The 22,953-nt window shown below is 43.6% G+C and overlaps 1 protein-coding gene across 4 annotated transcripts in view; it reads right to left on the bottom strand.

Annotated features, from left to right (window-relative positions):
• The window catches only part of CLNK (cytokine dependent hematopoietic cell linker), a 195,326-nt gene that overhangs the window by 121,297 nt on the left and 51,076 nt on the right, over nt 1–22,953 (bottom strand). Inside the window, exon 1 of one of the 4 annotated variants that reach the window (XM_063619395.1) lies at nt 9,642–9,728. The exons of 2 other annotated variants lie outside the window; for them this stretch is intronic. In XM_063619395.1, the coding sequence (XP_063475465.1) occupies nt 9,642–9,655 (14 nt within the window). In that variant the 5' untranslated portion in view covers nt 9,656–9,728. Of the gene's footprint in view, nt 1–9,641; nt 9,729–22,953 lie in introns of those variants that run through there. One more of the 4 variants, XM_063619398.1, reaches the window with a different exon arrangement.

Genomic DNA, 22,953 nt, shown 5'->3' on the forward strand with positions numbered 1-22,953 from the left:
TTTTACAATTTTATCTTAGTTATCATTTCAACTCTTCAATTTTGTTTTGCAACCCACAGTCCACGCAAACTGAACTTCCTGCTCAGCTGAAATACAGCAAGTTGAGATGCAGATTGCTCATGGTCTCCTCGGCCTGCTAGACCCATTCCCTCTCTTCTCCTCCTCTTCTCCCATCTCTACATCTTCCAACTCTCCTTGGTCTTCTGGTACCAGCACAGACGCCATCCTTGCCAATAATCTTTCCCAAATGTGTCTAGGTGGATGTAACATGTTCCCTCTGTGAAATAGAATGATGCTTGCTCTCTCCTTAGTGAACAAAAGCTGTGTTTTCTGAGCCCCCAGCTTCATCCCGAACCCCTTGCCTCTCCTTTTGCATCCTTGTTGACTATTCCTAAAAGGCTCTGTGTCTGGGTCATGGGAACCAACTCCTTAACAATGATGAAAATTCTTTACTGAACGGTGTTGAAATTGGGAAGAAAACCCTCATGTTATCCTCAAGTCAACTATGCATTAAGTAGCCTCTGTGGGCTGGGGATTGCATTAGGCCTTGTCTGAGTCACTTCGGGCCGCTATAACAAATTACCATAGGCTGGGGGGCTTAAATAGCAAACACTTATCCCTCATAGTTCCGTAGGCTGAAAAGTCCAAGATCAAGCTACCCTTAAAACTGGTGTCTGGTGAGAGCCTGTTCCCTGATTTGCAGAGAGCTGTTTCCCTGTGGTATCCTCACGTGGCCAAAAAGATCATCTCCCTTATATTTCTTCTCAGAAGAGCACTAATCTCATTCATGAGGGCCTCAAGGGCCCCACTTAACAATACCATCATTGGTGGTTGGAATTTTGAAATAGGAACTTAAAGGACACAAACATTCAGTTCATAACAGGCCTGGTCATGTTAAACAAGACAGGGTAGGTGCTGCCCTCATGAAGCTGACAGCCAAGTGAGTGGGAACCAAGCCAATGAACAAGGGGCTCTCATCCCCCCTGCTTCTCTTTTCCCCACGTTCCTACCTTTGTTTACTCCTGATTTGAATGGCTGCCTGGTTTCAGGACAGTCTACCTGGCTCTGGCCCTATTTTCCCTTGGCACTCAGCTCTAATACCTGCCTGTTTGGTTCATACTTAGCCAGAACTCCTTATTGGTCAGGAGGTAGCCCATTTTCTGATCTCCTTCCAGTCCCTGGGGTCCACCTGGGCTGCATTCCTGTCTTCTAGCTTCTTCTGACTCACGGTAAGGCCCTGGGTTCTCCATTGAAATGGATCAGATTTTGGTTTTCAGGGACTGCCACCTGCACAGTCATCATTTGCATGCACATCTTCTACCAAAACTCTGGATTTCCTGACATTAGGGACCACCTGTCAAGACCCTCACACAGAAGAGCAGCAGAGGAAATATTTATGCATGAGAAGATCCAAGACTCCTGGAGGCAGGAATGCCTCAAGGGAATAACTAATTCTTGTTTACTGAGGCAGAAAAGGGCTTCAGAGTGTTCTAGAATAGACCAGCACTGCCGATGGGTTGCAGGTGCAAAGTGGAGGGTGGCATTTGATTTTAGCTCCTTCCTTTGCCAGAGTTGTAGTCTCAAAGAATCTCAAAGCATGAAGCTGGGTGGAAAAATATATATCATCTGCTTGAACCTGCTAATTTTACAAATGAGGAAAATGAGACCCTGTGAAGTGAAATCATCTGTCCAAGCTAACCAGATGCTGAGAGACAGAAGGTTCCACTGCAGCTTCTGGCTCCATGTGAGGTGATCCGGGTCCCTTTTATTTGGCCTTGACTTCCCTAGTACTCATTTTCTAATTAAGCCTCGTTATGTGCCTTTTAAATGAATGATTTTTTTTTTTCTTTTTATTCTTCTCGGGGAAAGAAAAAGAGAAAGATAAAAAAAGCTGATCTAATTTAGAAAACAAGAAAATAATCCTGAATCCTTGATGCCCAGGTTTCCAGAAAACCCATAAAAGCTTTCTCCCCCCTCTTCTTTTTTGTTTAAATTTTGATTCAGCAAGAGGGAAGAAATGAACCTAGACAAAGAAAGGCCTTACATCTCATCTTTTCAAATGCTTTCTCCTTTTTTTCTCTGTCTTGACTGTCAAGAGATGTAGCTTTTAATAGACCATCAATGTATGTAATGGGCAAATACAATAACAACAGTGAATTATCATTTTTATAGGTCCATAGACTTGTTCCTGGTAGAATTTAATTTATAGGTGGTCATTCTTGAAAGATTCTGGATGCGTGATAGAAAACAACATGAAAAAGCAACACACACACACACACACACGTATGAATCCTCAAAATAAAAACTTGATTTGTAGCTGGTAAGTAGACACCCCATAAATAGCCTGAGTAAAAAAGACATAAGGTCTGGCCATGGCGGTTCATGTCTGTAATCCCAGCACTTTGGGAGGCCAAGGCAGGCGGATCACTTGAGGTCAGGAGCTCGAGACCAGCCTGGGCAACATGGTGAAACCCCATCTCTACTAAAAATACAAAAATTAGGCTGGGCGCAGTGGCTCACGCCTGTAATCCCAGCACCTTGGGAGGCTGAGGCAAGCAGATCATGAGGTCAGGAGATCGAGACCATCCTGCCCAACATGGTGAAACCCTGTCTCCACTAAAAATATAAAAATTAGCTGGGTGTGGTGGCATGTGCCTGTAATCCCAGCTACTTGGGAGGCTGAGGCATGAGAATCGCTTGAGCCCAGGAGGCAGAGGTTGCAGTGAGCCAAGATCGCACTACTGCACTCCAGCCTGGTGACAGAGCAAGGCTCCACCTCAAAAACAGACAAACAAACAACACAAAAATTAGCTGGGCATGGTGGCGGGTGCCTGTAATCCCAGCTATTCAGGAGGCTGAGGCATGAGAATCACCTGAACCTGGGAGGTGGAGGTTGCAGTGGGCTGAAATCATGTCACTGCACTCCAGCCTGGGCAACAGAGGGAGACTAAGTCTCAAAAAAAAAAAGATGTAACAGACCTTCTTCTGCAGTCTGCAGGAAAGTCGCGAGGGGCCTCCCGTGAGTGCCAGAGGGGCTTCTAGAGAAGGAGCCCCCCAGGAAAATAGCCTTTCCTCTATCTCCTGGTGCCACACTTTATGATCCCAGTAGGTCCACGAAAAAGAAGGGAAAACAAGGTAGGGGAGGGAAATGAGAAGAGACAGTGAGACCCAGTGACGTGCCGCTCCTGGTGGTGGCTCCTGCCTTGCGTCCTCTGAGAATCTCCAGCACCCTCTCCCCTTCCTTCCCTCCACTTCTCACTTCCTCCAATCCATTCACTGTGTTGCGGCCAGGATCCTCATTGTAAAATCTGGCATTCCTCCTGCTGGTAGTCACGGTCCATCTTTGGAACATGGCTCACTGGCCCTCCATGGTCTGGTCCCTGACAATCCACTCTCTCCCTACAGCCCCCATTCTGCTCCCAAAGAGCAGCCATCGTGAACAATTGGCCAAATCTCTGTCTGTAAACAGTAAACGCTGCATGTCACAGCCACTATTCCCACAATGTCTACAATGAAAAGGTGCATAGGTGAACATGGGATGCAAGCTTTCTTGTTCCAGACCCATCTCTCATTTGATCCTCTCAGTAACCGAGTGTTGAGAGAGCTGTAGAAACCTACCCACATCTCTCAGAGAAAAAAAATGACATTTATTTTATTTTCATATTCCCAGCTCTTAGAATGGGGCCCTGCCCACAGGAAGAGTTCAATACAGATTGGTGTGAAGTGACAGAACGGAGTTTTAGTACAAGGTCTGCCCAACATCATGGTCCTGAGAAAGAAACCTGAGTTTGAAGTCGTTCCCCAAAAGGCAATGGACACATTGGCCTGTGAAAGATCCCACATCCAGAGTGTCTTGCTGAGAGTGTCAGCCACTTTTCTCAATTATTCCTGTTGACAACATTTCAGCTTAAGCCATATTTCTGCTTTACAGATGGAGAGGAAAAGCCCAGGGAGGCAAAGTATATTGTTTGCAGCTGCACAGCAGTAAACGCCTGAATGGCATTCAGTATCAGGCCTATCTGACCTAAAGACTGTTTCTTTCTGTTGCATCATGCTGGGTTTCATGGAAATGGAGAGTGGCTGGAATCCTAGATTTACCCCAGGGCTTATCTACTGCCCTTGGTACACAGTTGCTTTCCCACGCTGATGAGCTCTGGGGTGCGGCAGATCTATCTTATCATGTTGTCTGTAGACATGGGTTTTCAAAGCACTTATCAAAAGATAATCAAACCCAGGAAGCCAGGGTTGGAGTCAATCATTATAGCTCATCTCTGTTCCCCAGGGACCGTTTAATAACAGCATTTGGCACCGAGGGTGTTTAGGCTTTGCTACATGTTGAGAATATTGTAAGAATTAAATGAGATAATGCATGCAAAATGCTTACAACCATGCTTGGAATAGAACAAGTCCTCAATAAGTATTTAGGCTAGAAATTTTTACCAAAATGAATTCAACAACACATTTATTTTTTTCTTAGTGCTCAGTGTGGGCCGAGAATTACTCTCAGTGCTCAAGATACATCAGTGAACAAAATAAAGAAGATGGCTAATTCCTATGGAAAAAAGCAGAAAAGGATCTTTGTCCATGGAACAGAGAAGGACAACAACAACAGTAAACAGAATGACTCAGGAATGGGTATAGCATGTTAGCAGGTGATAAGGTGCTCTGGAAGGACTGTAGAGCAGGTGGGGGAATCAGAGTGCTGGGTGGGGTGGGCAGGTGGGTATGAATAGTCCTTGGGGTGGTCAAGGTGAGCCTCGCTGGAAAGATGGGAACAGGGAAAAGGCACTGGGCACATCAGCTGTGGGGTATCTGCAGGAAAAGTTCAAAGGCAGGAGTGTGGCTAAGTAGTTGAATCAAGGTAATGAGGTCCACGTGGCTGAACTGGAATGCCTGCAGGGATGGATGGGGAAGATGGTCCAAGAGCCTTTTGGGAGAATCAAGGCAGATGTGGCAAGACTCTGTCTGTAGTCACTGAGAGGCACTAGTCTTAGGCCATGACTATGAAGCCACGTCAGGGTCTCAGACAGAGGAACACAAAGATAACAATTATGACTCAATAGGATCTCTCTGTCTTCTGGCTGGAGAACAGGTACGTCATTGAGGGATAAAGTGTAAGCAGAGAGACCCTTTGGGAAGCTATTGCCACAACCCCGGCAGGAGATGGAACAGGATGCGAGCAGGGGAGGTGTTACTCTCTTTGTAATAGCTGAAACTTCACCCACAGAATTAATCTCTCCTGAATGTCTGCTGTCTTGGAAACCATTAAAAAAGCAAGCCAACTTTGCATGTTTTCCCTTGTTCCATCCTGCATAGTTCATCTGACTCTGTGGCTTTGTCTTTGACAGTCTGCAGGACAGGTTCTGTCTCACCTGGAGCATGTGCTTGGGATTCCAGAGGAAGCAGGGAGCCAGGTGCTGACCAAGGACCCTGAATGCCCAGGCCACCCTCAGTGGCAACCACCATGCTAACTGGAGATTGAGAGAGGAACCTTGGACTCATAGTGTGCCTGCCCTCTCCACACTGAAATTTCTCCAGCTGTAATATAGGAATTTAGATTATTTGGGCTCTGAGAGTCTTCTGGCTCAAACTCCAGTAAATGTAGTGATTAAATTTTCCTCCCCTGGCAGATGTCTGGGTGAGATGTCTGCATGGAGCCTGCTGGTAGGAAATTTCTGTGGGATGTTAGACATCTTGTGTGTATGGCAACTAGCACGTTGATGAGTGGCTGAAATAACAGTAAACACTGTCATTACAGAGATGCCAGGTGACCTGGATATGTTAGATTTATCCACATGGAGTCCTGGTTCCCTTAAGGAAGGCTGAGTTTTCTTCCTTGGTTCTACAGATATCTATGATGCCCTTGTTTCTCTAGGAACTCTCCTGCGTAGACTTAGGCTCTCCCAGAAGGTTGAATATCAGGGACATTAAGAGTGTGGGATTTGGAATTGGCTAACTGGCCATATCTGTTTTTCAGCCTGAGAATTCCCATTTCTTGCTAGTCAAAATGTGGTCCCCAGACCAGCAGCATCTCCCAAGGGCCGGTTAGGCAGGCAGAATCCCAGACACCACCCCAGCCCCAGTGAACTGAAATCTGCATTGTAATAAGAGGCCATGGGATCTGTGTGCACATTCAAGTTGGAGGAAGTTGATGTGATCCCTCTGGGATTTATTTCTCTTATCTGCGATACAGTTGATGGCAGCATGTCACAGAATTGTTGTAAGGATCAAAAAATCAATACATAAAGAGCCTTGTTGTGATTGTTTCCTATGAGTACCCACTCTCCTAATCACAGAGGTCATCTGGTCGCTATCAGTTCTGGGTGCACTAATAACAGAGATTAGAAGAGCAAAGAAGGGGCTGGGTGTGGTGGCTCACACCTGTAATCCCAGCACTTTGGGAGGTCTAAGGAGGGAAGATCACTTGAGGCCAGGTGTTCGAGACCAGCTGGGCCAACATGGCGAAACCCCATCTCTACTAAAAATACAAAAATTAGTCACACATGGTGGTGCATACTTGTAATCCCAGTCACTCAGGTGACTGAAGCAGGAGCATTGCTTGGACCCAGAAGGTGGACGTCGGCAGTGACCCGAGTTTGTGTCACTTCACTCCAGCCTGGGCAACAGTGTGAGACTCTTTCTTAAAAAACAAGAAAGAGGCTGGGCACGGTGGCTCATGCCTGTAATCCCAGCACTTTGGGAGGCCAAGACGGGCAGATCACCTGAGGCCAGGAGTTCAAAACCAGCCAGGCCAACATGGCAAAACCCTGTCTCTACTAAAAAATACACAAATTAGCCAGGCATGGTGGCACATGCCTATAATCCCAGCTACTTGGGACTGGAAGGAGGAAGGAGAATCGCTTGAAGGAGGGAGGAAGGAAGAAAGAGAATAGCTTGAATCTGGGAGGCGGAGGCTGCAGTGAGCAGAGGTCATGCCACTGCACTCAAGCCTGGGCAGCGGAGTAAGACTGTCTCAAAAAACAAAACAAAACAACAGGAAAGAAAAAAATGAAAAAGAAGAGCAAAGAAGGGCCAGTAGAGTTCTCCATGCACCTGCTCCAGGTATAGACCCCAGGACTTTTGAGGGGCAGGTGAGGATGCGAGCTCATAGTTTCTGAGCAAGTATGCTGTCTTGTCACAGTCCTGGTTACTTTCCCTATCTTTACAGTGGTGCTATGATGAAGGTAAAATAACCTTGATTTACAAATAATGAAATGACTCTCTAAAGTCAAATATTTTTCCAAGGTCAACTAGTCAATGATAGTGTTCTGGTAAAGCCTGAAACATTTTCACAGAAAGTCAGTAACAAAGGAGGCATTCAATGTCAGACCTGCATGAAGAAGAGCAGAGGGAATATTGAGTTATCAGTGGTGTGCTGAAGCTGGCTTATGCTCCCCAGCAGAGCTTATTTCTGCATTAAAGTTTCAGGAATTTTGCACACCAGTTGTTAAACAGTCATTATTAAAAATTAAATTATATAAAATTATAATTGACAAAAGTAGACTGAAAGCAGATAATGAATATACAAAATACATCACTTCATCACTTTCTAATTATTTTACTACATTTTGCTATTACCTATGGTCTTGATGTTATGTACATCTATTTTATCTGAATGGTGGAAATGTGCTACTGTTCATCTCTTCACCACCCTCAATTTAGTGAAGTCATATTTGCAGCTGGACGTTGGCCATAGTGGAAGTATTTACACTACAGAAATTGGCACATGCTACAAATCAGGGTTTAGTTTATTGCTTTGTTGACACATTAGACTTAAGAAGATAATGGAGGAAATGTTAATAAAGCAGATTTAACTTAACAGTATGCTGTGTCAATATCTATAACATTGCGAATAGCACAAAACACGACATATTCTTCCAATATTGAAAATTATTATCTGATTCCACAAAGAAGCTGCCTACATCTCTGAAGAACAATAAAGTTCTCATATTTCTTTGTTGTTCCACTTTTGTTTTACTCATTAATACAAAGGAAAATAGCAACCAATACTGATGTTAGAACTATACTCATTTGTCAATTGCAACCATAGATTTGCTAAAGATGTGAGAGTTCAGCAAAAATCAATGAAATCATTCTATAAGAAGCAACTGACTATATGGAATTTATAACGAAGAGTACTGCATATTTCATTATTATTTATAAATTATGTACTATACAACTTTTATACCAGTAACATTTATAATAAAGTTGTGTGTGTGTATACATATATATGTATATATGCACTTTTTTTTTTCTAGAGAATTGTTCAACATTTACTAAAATTTACCAGAACACCACTGGCTAACCCACCTTAAAGCATTGCCATTTATAGTGTCCTGTGGTAGAACGAACTCAGCTTGGGGGTCAAAAATAGCTAGTACATGGCACACCTAGGATGAAACTCTGGGCTTCTGGCCTAACAATGATTTTACTGCTCTGATCCACATGCTTCTTATCTTTGAAGTGGGAACAGTAATAGTGTCTTAGTTGTACTGTGAGAGTGAGTGCACAATATAAGTTAATGCTACTATCCTTTCAAGAATAGCAACACAAAAGAAACAAAAATCCCATAGACCTTCCTCCCCTCCCTCTCTTTCCTACCCTCCCCATCCCAATGCATACATATACAAATGAAGGAACCTCCTTATCCCTTGCTTAATATGCTAATGTCTTCAGTATTTGTTTATCTGTTTTCCAAGTTCAACTCCCCAGCATCTATTGTTTATAGCTGGAGATATAAAACTGGAGGTGATCCAAGTTCAATATTCCTTTTCTCTTCTCCCCCTAAAAAAATCTTTGTTAACAGGATTGATGTGTGCAAAAGGGGAGAAAAATCCAAAATCCCCTTACGAACTACCACGTGATATGCAATTGTAAGGTATGGATTTCTCACCAGTGGGACTATGAGCTTCTCATTGGAAATTTCTACTTCCATCATTTTCTGTACTAGGCACTTGGTAGTTATGCAAAACTCTCTGGTAAATTAAATGGCCATTAAATAATAGTCAATCTTTGCTCAGAACATTAAAAATAAAGGCTTTAGCTAGTGATCCATGAGCCAAGCCAGACTTTTGAAGCTTATGGTTTGATTTTCAGTATCTCTACTGTTATTTTGTTTCACTTTTACCATATAGCCAGAAAAGACTGAAAAAGAGGGAAAAAGAGCTCGTTACTTCTTTGGCAGGCTCATTTTGTGGTTCCAACTCTGCACTTTTCTACTATGAGTGTAATCAGGAGAGAAAAAACAGCTTTGTTTACTTTTGTTTCTGATATTCATACTGGGCTGTAGGGAGAGATGTGGAGGTATGTTCCTTACATCTGAATCACTAGTGTTTTAGTTGGGAAGCAAAGAGGAAATGAGCTTCTACAAAAGAATCAAGATTCTGGAGATGGTTTCTTAAAAAGTTGAACATATGACCCAGTAATACCACTCTTAGGTATCTACCAAAGAGAAATAAAAATGTATGTCCACCCAAAGACTTACACACGAACATTCTTAGTAGTATTATCCATAAAAGCCTCAGATGGAAAACAACCCAAATGCCTATAAATTGGTGAGTAGATAGACAAAACATATAATCATGCAATGGAATATTACTTAGCAATAAAAATGGATAAACTGTTACGCTACATCAACTAACCTCAAAAATGTCATGATAAGTGAAAGAAGCCAGACACAAGAGAGCACCCATTGACTGATTCCATTTATGTGAAATAATCCAGAAAAGGCAAATCTGTATAGAAAAAAGTAGATTAGTAATTGCCTGGGGAAGTAGGTGGGGGTGGGGGAATGGGATCAACCGTAAATGGGGATAAGAAATCTTATTAGGTTGATGGAAATCTTCCAAAACTGATTTATAGTGAGAGTTACACTAGTTGGTGAATTTACTAAAAAATCATTGAATAGTATACTTCAAAATGGGTAAATTATATGACATGTAAAATATGCTATTTTAGTTTATTCTCGCACTGCTATAAAGAAATACCTTAGACTGGGTAATTTATAAAGAAATGAGGTTTAATTGGCTCATGGTTCTGCAGGCTGTACAGGAAGCATAGCTGCTTCTGCTTCTGGGGAGGCCTCAGGAAACTTACAATCGTGGCAGAAAGTGAAGCAGAAGCAGGCACATCTTACATGGCAGAAGCAGGAGCAGGAAAGAAAGAGGGAAGGTGCTCTACACTTTTAAACAACCATATCTCACAATAACTCACTCAGTCACTGTTACGAGAACAGCACCAAGGGGATGGTGCTAACTCATTCATGAGGACTCTGGCCTCTGGATCCAATCACCTTCTACCAGGCCACACTTCCAACACTGGGCATTACAATTGGACCTGAGATTTGGGTGAAGACACAGATCCAAACCATATTGTATACCTAAATAAATTTATATCTAAAAGAAGTTTCAGGAGAAAAGTACATGTTGCCAGCATTCTTTTAGCCTTGATCAATCATCAAGGAGTGTCTCAGGCTCTGTCTTTGAGTGAGTAGCTCTGTGTTCTACACTGCCATTTGCTCAGTTCCGCTGAAACTTGATAACACATTAGTCCTTCTGCGCAGGTAGGTGAACGCCCATGGACCAAGTGCTGTAATTCAAGCTAACAATGCCTAGCTATCTCCAAAGGCAATCGCTGGAGCCTTTTCACGCTAAATTAGAGCTAAGCATTGTAATCACCTGCCAGGAAAATAAACTCACTCTGGTTTCAGGAGCTTTGTGTTTTTAAACCGGTCAGACTCCTTAAACTGCTGCCAGCAAACCATGAATAGACATCAATGGGAGACAGATGGAGCCTTTGGGACTGTGTTTTGGTAATAATGATGTGGTTAACCTTGTTCAAAATAAAATGAAATGTTATGAGCTACTATCCCTCTCAAAGCACCTTGGCTGCTCTCTGTGTGACAATGACTTCACTAATTAAGTGTTGGAATTAGCTTCATTTCTGCAGGAAACATAGGTGTGTTTATGTGTGCAGGAGGGGTTGGGGTGGAAAAAGAAAAAAAAGGAAAATAAATAAAAGGGAAAGGAAAAGCGACATTTAGCAAATGAATGGGTTGGAATAGATCTCTCTGATCTACAAAAGACAGAATTGAACAAACAGCAACAAATAGAAAGCTGGTCAGCATGGTGTGCTGTGTGATCCACGCAGACTCTCAAGTAGGCTTTCCAGTATTGTGTGGAGCTGGCATTCCTATTTCTATTTTACAGATGAAGAAACTGAGGCTAAGGAGGGTAAAAACCCCACCCTAGTCACCAACAGGTAAGTGGCTGCTACAGGCCAGACTCTTCTGCTTGGCTCAAAGCCTGGGGCGTTTTCCCATAATATTCTGTCTTAATATTCACTAGTGGGTTTCAATGGTACAGAAAGAGGGTACCTCAATCACCAACCCCTGTTTTCTTTTCACACAAGAATGTGAGAAATCTGTAGCCTGGACAGTCCCTTCCTTTCTCTGCCCTTCACGGCCAAGTGAGAAATTCTGCGTATCAAGAAAAGGGGAGAGAACTGAGCATGCGTCTCCTCTTAGACGCATGCTTGTCCCTTTCCCCAGAGCCTAAGCACTCACAGCTCCTCACTGTGAAAATGAAGGATTTGGATCTGGAATAGGAAGCTGTACACTCCAGTCACATGATCGGTATTAGCCATAACTAACTTCGTTCCTGAGATGCACCATTTTACTAGGAGGCTGTTGCTTCATTTGGAACCCATTGCTTTGTCCTTTTCAGAGAGGTTTTGTCACCCAGCGTATCCACGTCAACATCAATGCCAGAAACCCACCTATCCTAAAGTCACCTCACTCAGGCACTGACTTAACTGTCAAACAATTGTCACTGATTTTATCTGAGCCACTCAGTAGGACTCCCTCTAACCAAGCTGTCCCATCCCCTTGCATTTTTCTCTAAAGGTGCCTTTCATTCCTCCCAGGGCATGCAGCATCTCATAACCATAAGGTTTCTCATGCCTAGGCTGCAGAGCTCCCCAACACTTCCAGAGGCAGTTCGTTCTTACTCTGCCCTCAAAACCGAGACCCAGTTCTGCTTTCTTTAGCCTGTGGTGCCTGCCTGCACCTGTCCTATGGCTCCTAATTCTCCTGGTGCTCTGTGCTTACTGCTCTTATAATGTTGACAGTACAGTGATGGAACTGCTGGCTTGCATGCCTGCCATTTTACAGATGAAGAAACTGAGGCTCAGGAGGGTAAAAACCCTACCTCAGGCTGGGCGCGGTGGCTCACGCCTGTAATCCCAGCACTTTGGGAGGCTGAGGCGGGCAGATCACGAGGTCAGGAGATCAAGACAATCCTGCCTAACATGGTGAAACCCCGTCTCTACTAAAAATACAAAAAAAAAAAAAAAAAATTAGCCGGGCGTGGTGGTGGGTGCCTGTAGTCCCAGCTGCTCAGGAGGCTGAGGCAGGAGAGTGGCGTGAACCCGGGAGACAGAGCTTGCAGTGAGCCAAGATCACACCTGGGTGACAGAGCGAGACTCCGTCTCAAAAACAAAAAAAAACAAGAAACCAAAAAGCCCTACCTCAGTACCTCAGTCACCAAGAGGTAAGTGGCCGCTGCAGGCCAGACACTTCTGTATGGCTCAAAGCCCAGGACGTTTTTCCACAGTAAGTCCTTGAAATGCGATAGAAGCGTCTTCCTGGAGAGGGCAGAATGGCAACAGGACACCACAGACAGGGAGATTCTTGAGGGCAGGGACTGTATTTTATTTGTCTTCTAATTGCAGTCCCAAGCAGAGTTACTGGAAGATAGTTGACATGTATTAAATGTTTGTGGAATAAGGAATACATGAAGAAGTCTATCATTCAATCCAAGAAAACTAAGTGTCATTGGAGGTCTTTCCATTTTGGGGTCCAGTGGGTGTCCTTTGAGTCAAGAGCATGATCTTCGATGGACTTGGGGCCAGAAATGTGACATGTGTCTGAATCCAATCAGATCCAGTTAAGATCCACAAATGCTAGTCATTGGAATCTGTAGCCCTTGAATTAATTCTGTCCTTAGATTTGATAAGCCAATGTCAGATTTATTGTTATTATTTATTATTCTGTCCCTCCAGGACGACATTAGGAACACACTGTCAAGAAAAGGATGATGCGTGTGCTGTAAAATGCAGGACAATTCACTTTCCAGGTGGGGTCTGGGGCCTGTGGCTTCTCTGTGAACTTTCTTTATGTGCTGTGAAAAATTTTCCAGCTGCAGCCTATTGTCCTGTGATTAGACTCTGGGGCTCCACAGGTAAGAAATGAACAATTCTAAGGGTAATTGAACACTCCACAAATTTTCACAGTGGATCAGCACTGCGCCATTTAGCCCAGGTATTTCTGTGATTGCGATGCTGAGAAAATGTACACCGTTAAATGGTTCTCAAATCACTCTTTCATCTGAGCAAAACAGGACTTGTTATTTGCAGTCTAGGTCATAAAAGCAAGTGGTTTGGGAACAACGGCTGCTTAGAGACTAAGAAAAAAGTTTTGTTTGGAAATTTGAGTTCTTAAAATCCAGGCATCAAAGATTTCAAGGAGTAGAAAATATTTAAAAGTCTTTGCACTCTCTACCCCTTTATTTGGTAAATACCATATAGATTGTTAAGGGCATAGCCAGCCAGGAACCCGGGGTTATAATGGTATCATTCCCATTATACTGATGGGGAAATTGAGGCTTGTGGTCATATAGTTTTAAAGGAGGGACGCTGGGAGGCAAACTTGTGTCACCTGATTTCAAGCCTTATGTTTTCTCCAGACAAGTATGTCACTTTGTTTATTCTTGGGTTCATTTAAAAACGTAAAAGAAATATCATTTTCCTCTGAGAGCTTACAATTCATGAGGGGATGTGACAGGCTACAACAACTCATGGCTAACTGCAATACAGGCATGAAAGCACTGACCAAAGAAAGAAGGTCTTTGCTCAACCTTGGTTGAAACAGTATAGGACAGAAAGGGGGCACCCACACCATCTGGAAGTTTTCACCAGTTCTTTGTCAAGAAAGAACATAATTTTGGTATTAAAACTTGTTGTCATGGTTTGGTGGAAGGAACAACAGTACAAATGCATATAAAATTTATACTATGAAATTCGCCCATTTTGAGTATATAACAATGATTTTTATTATGAAAATATCTTAGTCAGCTTGGGCTGCTGTAACCGAATAGCATGGACTGGGTGGTTTGAATAATAAATATTTATTTCTCACAGTTCTGGTGGCTGGAAGTCCAAGGTCAGGGTGCCAGCATGGTCAAGGTCTTGGTGAGTGCTCCCTTCCTGGCTTACAAACAGCTGCTTCCTTACTGTGTCTTCACTTGGCTGAGAGAGGGAGCTCTGGTCCCTTCATCCCTTACAAGGGCACTGATTTCTTCATAGGGGTTTCACCCCCATGACCTCATCTGAACCCATTTATGTCCCAAAGGCCCCACCTCTAAATACTATCACATTGGGGATTAACTAGGGCTTCGATACGCCAACTTGGGGGAAACACTAATATTCAGTCCATAGCAGTAAATTATACCTCAATAAAACTGTTAAATATTAATTAAAAATCTACATTACCTACAGTTCTTATTCCGGAAAATGAATCTTCCGTTACTCAGTTAAGTCATTGATCGGCTTCATGAACTCCTGACTTAACAAGTCCCTCTCTAGGTTTTTTGAGATGGATACCTGTGTTGGAGAGGGTTGATGGACCATTCGCTCCAAGATTCACAGTATGTAAAATCAGAGAAGCAGCCCTCTTATAGGATGCTCTTTTAATAAAGCCTCATATATTTCTCTTTCAACAAATGTTTGTTGAGCATCTCCTCAGTGCCTCTGGGTAATATAATATGGTGGCCAGAGCAAGAGTTCTGGAATCTGACTGTCTGGGTTCATACTTCAGCCCCTAACCTTGTAGATATGCAGCCTCTAAAGCTTAGGGAATGCCAGTACATGTTTCTAAGCCTCCAATTCCCCATCAATAAATCAGGTGAGGGGCCAACTTCTACTTCATCGGATAATTGAGAGGATTAAATAAGATGGTGCCTGACATAATATTTAAATGAATTAGATATATAAACAATATCTAAAGTAAGTTTTAGATATTAAGTGTTAACCACACAGGTGATAAAATACTTAAAAGTTTGTTCCCTGATCTGTAGGGACTCCTTGTTTAGAAGGGAAATAGGCAAATAAGCAATTTCAGTTCAGTGTGAAAAATGCTCAGATAATGAAAAATACAGTTGCTACAGAAGGAGAACCCAACCCTAGAAAACCTTCCGTGGAACTCCGAGTCAGGACAGTGATGCCTTCTCTTAAAGGATAAGAAAGTGCATGATTGAAGAAAGATAAGAAGTGTAGACAAGTGAAGAAAGGAAGAAAACATGTTAAATGTTACATGCATCAAGGTACGTGTTTAACGTGAAACGTAAAACATACATTCCTGTGAAATGATGCTGTCCCAGTGATTGCAACAACCTAGAATTTTCTGAAAAGAACACTTTTTAGTTTCTCCATCTCTAGGTGGAAAAGCAAATAGCCTGAGTGGTTTAGGTTTACACAATCTAAACAATCCACAGCATATGAGCTGGAGGAATGCAGATGCTGGAACAGGTAAGCACTAGTGTGCTTTGCTGAACCTTCACCTCAAACCACGTTAAACAGTAGATATTCCATGAAGATAAGCAAGATAACCTCAAGCCGTGTTAAACAGTAGATATTCCACAAAGATTTGTGTCCAGTAGTTTTTTTTTTTTTTTTTTTTTTTTGAGACAGAGTCTCACTCTGTTGCCCAGGCTGGAGTGCAGTGGCGCCGTCTCAGCTCACTGCAAGCTCTGCCTCCAGGGTTCACGCCATTCTCCTACCTCAGCCTCCCAAGTAGTTGGGACTATAGGCGCCCGCCACCATGCCCAGCTAATTTTTTGTATTTTTAATAGAGATGGGATTTCACTGTATTAGCCAGGATGGTCTCGATCTTCTGACCTCGTGATCCGCCTGCCTCGGCCTCCCAAAGTGCTGGGATTATAGGCGTGAGCCACCTCGCCCGGACGTTTTTTTTTTTTTAAACTTATTTGATAGCAAATACAACAGGCATACTTCCTGCAGGACTTCTCAGGATCTTTAATACGCCAACAAGCATCATGAAACTCAAGAGAGTTTGAACTGCTTCCCATAGTATTTGGTTATGAAACAACTTATTCTTTTGCAGAATCTTGATGACTAGCATTTGGAGGAACACACCTTGGGAAATGGTGATTCTGTCCAAACTTTTTGTGTTATGGCTGTGAGAAATAGACTTACAGAGGGACATGACCGGCCCAACATCTCTAAACTCATGGGTGGAAACTCAGGTTGGACTTAACGTTTTCTCGATTCTATTTCCCTGATTTCAGAGACAAGAGTCTGGATGTCTTTCTTGGTAGTTTCCAAGGACAAATGACATAGTTTTACTGGGCAGTAGAATAATAACCATCATGCTATTGTGAATGTGAACCTATCTTTCATGCCTAAAGCTGCATGTACGCCAAGATCACAGCAGCATTAGCTCAGAGATGCCTTTGATAGGAAGATCTCTTGCCCATGGTGCTGTAAAGCCACGCAGGATTTTAACAGACCAATCCACCAGGCCCTGTGGATGGCTGGCAAGATTTGAGCATTGCTGTGACAGGGAAACATTAACTGATGTAATTGAAAGCAGAGCTGTCCTCCACTCTGCAGAGGGAGGTGTTTGGTGTACAAAGGCAGAGAGAGGGGGCAAACATGACAGGCTGACACCACGGGGAGGTTATTTCAACAGTTTGTGTTTGCTTTTCTCACTGCCTCTGCCCTGAGCTTGGCCCTTCTGGTCTCGTTGCTCTCTTTCCAATAGACTGGTCCCCTTAGACCCAGTGAGACCATCAGTAGACTCTGGGAATAAAGAGTGCCAGATGGTTATTGTACTACAGGCGTGTGCAGGTGCATGTGCTTGTGCGTAAGAGGGAGAGAGACACAGAGAAGGACAGACACAGAGAGATACAGAGAGACAAGGTCAGAAAGATAAAGAGACACAGAGGTAGAGAGAGGCAGAGACAGAGATTAAAACACAGAGAAAGAGAAACAGAGATAGAGCAACAGAGACAGAGTGACAGAGACAGACAGGCAGAGATAGGGAGAGGCAGAGAAACAGAGACAGCAGGAAATAAAGAGAGACAGAGAGTGACAGAGATAGAGGCAGAGATAGACAGGGAGAGACAGAGAGTCAGCAGAAACTAGTTCCATTACCAATCAAACGCCTACTGATGCATCTGAGGCCAGTGTAGCTCAAAGCTGAGGGTTCTCATATGGGGAAGGAATTCTCTAGACTAGGGAAGGAAGCCAATGTATTATGACCTTCTCTGTAGTGGGCACATTCATTTCAACTATTCTTTTAATTTAACCTTCACAGAAGCGTTTGTGTGTGGAAATGATTCCCACCTTTCAGCTGTAGAGGCTGAATCTTGGGGGACATCCTTCACTCATGCACTTTGACTAGTTGGAGGTGGTGCTGACTTCAAACCCAGGTCTCCCTGGCCGGGGCTCATGCCTTGTCCACTGTGCAGTGTCCACCTGCCCAGTACAGCTCTGCCTCAGTCCCCGCAGAGCTGGGGAAGTGGCCTCAGAACCCTGCATCCCATTGCTACATCTGTGAAGTGAGGTTTGCTCTGAGGGCAATGATCTGAGCAGTTTTTGTCTCCAGGATGCCTGGATTTTAGACAGACAGTTCCTCTCTCCCCTTTTTGTTTCTCATTCATGCTTTCCTTCTCTTGCTTCTTTTTATTTCACTGACCCACATCAACCCATCTGCCTTTCCTCTGATACTCTTGAATGTCATTTATTCACACCAAATTCTTTCTGTCCCCTAAGACAACTGGAGAAAGTCAGCTTCTCCCTCCTCACTTTTCCCTTTCCTTTCTTTCTTGAAATTTGGTTTTTAAGTTTATATTTATAGAATATTTTTATTACAAAATTAACACATGGAGAAAATTGAGAAAATTACAAGAAAAAAACAGGAAAATAAAAATCGTATAATACAAACATTGATATATTCTGGTTTATGGCACACATATATGTAAATACTAATTTTTTGGTAAAAAAATATATGCATTAGGATATACACATTATGAGATGTACCTCGATGAAATCATATTTGATGACTGCATGACAGTTTGTAATGTCACTGTCATAACGTGTTTTAACAATTTCCCAAATGTGGACATGTGTTTTAATGTCTGACGTGGAGTTTCATGCCACGTGCCTTATGCGTCACTCCTGGTTCTGCCTCTCACTACCTTTGTGTTCTTTGAGCAGACTGCTCAATGTCTCCCTACCTCAGTTTCTTGACCTGTAAAACAGGGAGAGATTTTGTGCCACATTTCATCCATAGACTAGCTCTAGAATCTGGTTCTCATGATAGAGCCAGCCTCTGTAAACTTCGCCCAAGCAATTTACTACATCGGCGAGAGGTCAAAGGGGTGTCCAGGGCAGCTTTCCCTTTAAGTCTTTCCAAAAGACTTAAACTTTCCTTTTTCTTTGAAGCTGTTGGCAGGAAACTTGATATCCACAGAGAATGGGTTCATTTTACTCGATGAAAACTGTGAGTTTTATAGGCACCTCCCTGAGGGCCAGGACTACCTACAGGACTGTGGAGCTGGAAGGTGTCCCAGGTGTTGGAACACAATTGCCACCTTTATGCAGAACAGGAAGCACATCCCACACACCTCAAAGCCTGGCCCTGCACCAGGACTTTAGAGCCTCAACAAACTTGCCCTTTTCTCCCTCTGTTCTGGCGTTTGGAGGAAATAATACCTTTAAAAAGCCATTAGCCACATAAGCTTCTGTATGGTTACTTATTTAATATCATTGGCATTGGCTTCTACTTAGTAACATAGAGTACTATGTTAGGTCTGATTCATTGATCCAAACAACATTGCCACTTGGAACCATGATTGGAGTGTAGTGGATACTGTCAGGGCCAGGGAGAGAGAGACAGAGAAGGACGGACACAGAGAGGGTCAGAGAGACAGGGTCAGAGAGGCAGAGTGTCTCCCTGTCTCCTCCTTCTGCTGCTGCAAGGTGATTGCTAACTACTCATGTTTTAATCCTTTTTGAGAGGATTGCCTTTGACTGACAGGAGCCACAGGGCTTGGTGATGTCTGAGAGGTTGGGTTCCCCACTCCCACCCCCACAGACATTCTGGGCTACAGACTGCCTGAGCCCCTCACCTTTGGGCTGCACAGAGTCTGTGATATAGCTCAGCTCCAGAACTCACTGAGAAATCAGGCTTAGGTCAGGCCTTCCCATAATGCTTCTTCCCCCTTCTGTCTCCCTCTTTCCCCTGCAGGGTTCTGCTGCAAGCACTCCCCCCATAATTCACTTGCACCAGAATCCAGGTCTCAGACTTTGCTGCTAGTGAGACTGCCATCTCTCACTTGGATAACAGCCTTTTAACTGGCATCCTGTGTAACCCTCTTGGCCTCCTCCAATGTGTTTCCAGAAAGCAGCCTATGGAAGCTTTTCAAAATGTGTACCTGTTTATATTACTCTCATGCCTAAAAACTTGTAACAGCTTCTTGCTCTTGGGACAGTGGCCCCATGGACCTACATGGTCTGGTCTTTAATAATCTTCAAAGGCTTATCTCGATGTTTCTCCCTCACACAAACTCCCTCACTGGCCTTTCATTTCCTTAAAAGGGCCATTCTGCCTTCAAATTCAAGGTCTTTCTCCATGTGGTTATCTTAGTCGAGGCTTGTTTGTTTTTTTTCACTCTTTGCTGAAATTCCTAATTGTCCTTCAGATTTCAACTCAAGGCTACATTCAAAGCTCAGATGAAATCAACTCATAGTAGTTTGCAAATATTCATTTATGAGATTAGTTACTTTTTTCGGTCTGTATTGATGTTAACTTTGTCAAAGTCAGGGTCTGCTACTCCTTTGCTCTCCAGGCTAAGACGGAACCTAGAATGTGGCCCAGCACATTGAGCATAGAGCAGGAGATGAAAGCTGGAGGGGCTGAGGGGCCTTGGAGGCAGAGATGGGCTCAACTTCTCATTCCCTGGGATGAACTGTGCGCAGTAGCCTCTGCTCCTCCTTCTTCAGTGAAGACTGCGATGCCTGTGTTGGGGCTCCGAAACCGATATCCCAAAATATGATGCTTTGTACATGCCGAACTGAAACAGGAGCTTTAAGCTCTTTCAGGCCTCCCCACATCTTATCATCTCTCCCAAAGCGTAGGATTCTCTGAAGCTCCCTGTCTGCCTAAAGTCCAGACCTACCAACGAAGAAAACAATCACCTCCTGCCCTTTGTCTGAGTTTTCATGAACTAAACCCATATTGCAGGAAGGAAGGCTAAGATCTGTCAACACACCTGGACAGACTTTTGTCACAAACCATTGTCTGCTCTGTGGACCCAAAAGAGCTTGTCCCAGATAATTGCCTGTTCTTTAAGCCTATTAAATTCTCCCTAGTAACCACTTACTGTCCTTCAACAGAAGTCCTCTTCTTCCCCCTCCCATGACCTGTATGACCAGTTCCCATGCCCCCATTCTTTCTGTAACCTAAATATGTTTTATAAGCTGCGCCTGCCTCATTGAGGGGTTGGGTCTTCATTCTGAGGGCTCCCGTGTCACCTAAAACTAAGGTCAGATACATTTGTATGTGTTTTCTCCAATTAATCTGGCTTTCTGAGTTGATTTATCAGTGAAACTTCAGAGGATGAAGGAGAAATTTTCCCTTTGCACCTATGCCTGCCACCCTCACAGGCTGCGTGAAGGTCCTTCTTCAACAAATACTGGCTATTCTTGGCACTGACCTGGCCTGGGCTTTTAGGAAGACAGGGGAGGCAGGCTCCCTTTCTCAAGACATGCTGGCAGCCTGAGAGTCAAGGCCATGGGGTGTTCACAGATGAGGCCCCCTGATGTTTACACATCTTAGGGATCGGAAGTGGGCACAGCTGGGGCAGAGCGAGGAAGTGCTAACACCCACCAGGCATCTGCGAGGGGATGCCCACATCAGGAGAACCTCAGCACAGGGTTGAGTGCTCCAGCAAACCTCGGGGAGATTGCACATTTACTCACGAAGAGGCCACATGGCGAGGCCAGCCCGGAACCCAGGCCAACGTCTCTCAAGCCCAACTAGTTTTCAAGACAATGTTTTGCAAACTAGAGAGTTCGGGGGGAAGGCAGTGTGAAGTCTGGGGGGAAGGCAGTGTGAAGGTGAGCGTATCAGTAGCTACCCACCGTGCTGGCTAATCACTGGGAAATTCTTTTATAAACAGCCACAGTCTCTCTCAAGGTTTCCAAAATTAGAACCTCATCAAATTTATTTTTTTCAAGGCTTCAAAAATATCCCATACATCTTTGAAAATGAAAATTTCTTCTCTCTCCTCAGTCCTCACCCAGGGCTTTTGATGCTGCCAGGCAATCCCAAGTCATGCATGGTGTTTGGGGACCACGGCAGTGCAAAATCTCTGAGGGCCTAGGGAGCAAGGAATACCTGCAAGACTAAGAATAATGAAGGGATTAAACAGAGAATAGCCCAGCTATGCTCCTACTCCAGAAAATTGGATTATTGTCTGCAAAGATTCCTTAGTCTTGTGGACACTGATGAAATATTGTAGATTGGAATTGAATCCGGCTTGCTGTCTGTTTATTCCTGAGCCTGATAATTTCTTTGAACAACTTTGCCTTTCTATAGTACATGATGATCGGCAAGTTACTATGACACACATTCGTACCCACTGGACTCTGTGACCATTCTGTAAGATAAGCTCTTGTCACCCTCCTCGTGGAAAAAAATGGAGATTCATCAAACTCAAAGGACTGGCCCAGGCTCTCACAGGCAGAACTGGGATTCCAACTTGTGTCTAATGAGCCAAAAGCTCAGAGTCGTTTCCATTCTTTCTGCTCACTCTACACCCAGCTCTGGGCTATGTGTTGTGGATTCAAAAACTTTGGAGCCACTATCTCTCCAAATAGGCTGTGAATTCTAGGAGGGGAAGAGCCAAGAAAATTAATTATAGCACTATAGAGGGAGAGGGAAGGCTTATATACCTTTCCCCAAGTCCACCTCATTCCCATTTCCTATCTACACCATCTGAGCATCCTTCTTTCTCGTTCATTCATTCATCTATTTTTAGTCCATCTTTTCATTTATTCATAAATTTGTACATCTCTTTAGTAATTATAACAATAAGCCATTACTTATGGGGTACTTACCACAGCCTGGTCACTGTGCTAGGTAGGCACCATTGCCCTATAGGTGTTGTGATGGCCACCTGCTTGTAGCAGGTAAGCAGGATTGAGGATGTTTCTCTTATTACACCAAGCCATTTATCTCCAGGCATATTTGCGGAATGAATAAATGGATGGAGAAATAAATAAGGGCTGTACTGATATTATTTACAGAATGTGTGAAAGAGGAACACAAAGAAAGAGATTCCCTGACTTTTTGCCACAGATCAATGGTACCAAATGCCAGTGCCACTTTACAGAATCAGCATTTCTGGATCCACTTGCATAGCTTAAAGAAAGCTTCTCTTTTGGCCTTCTGTGTCTCTCCTGCTCCTCCTGATGTCTAGCAGTCTTGGGTAAATATAGTGAGGTCAGCCCCGAAGAGCTCTACAGGTTCTAGGCAGAGTCTGAGTGACTGCTGCCCAGAGCATATTGATTGAAAAGCACGTTCAAGTGTCTAAGGTATGTGTCCTCTCTCATAAAGGCTGAGTACTCCAGCTGCCTTCTGCGGGAAGTCATTTAATGATGTTCTGTTCTAGGATGGGTGGCACTTGGTAAGTAGAAGGCTGGAAACCAGAGATAGGTGGGAGAGGAAATATTGCCTTTGCCCCAGATGCTCAGACCAAGAAAGAAAGAAATGAAATGACAGGGGAGGAAAGATCACAATTACAGGCAGCTGTAAGTTTTTCTGATCTTTGCATTGTGTGAAAATAAGATGAGGACCCTTGGTAGATAGGT

The sequence above is a fragment of the Symphalangus syndactylus genome, chromosome 16, assembly GCF_028878055.3.
Source record: "Symphalangus syndactylus isolate Jambi chromosome 16, NHGRI_mSymSyn1-v2.1_pri, whole genome shotgun sequence".
In the NCBI taxonomy this organism is placed as follows: Eukaryota; Metazoa; Chordata; class Mammalia; order Primates; family Hylobatidae; genus Symphalangus; species Symphalangus syndactylus.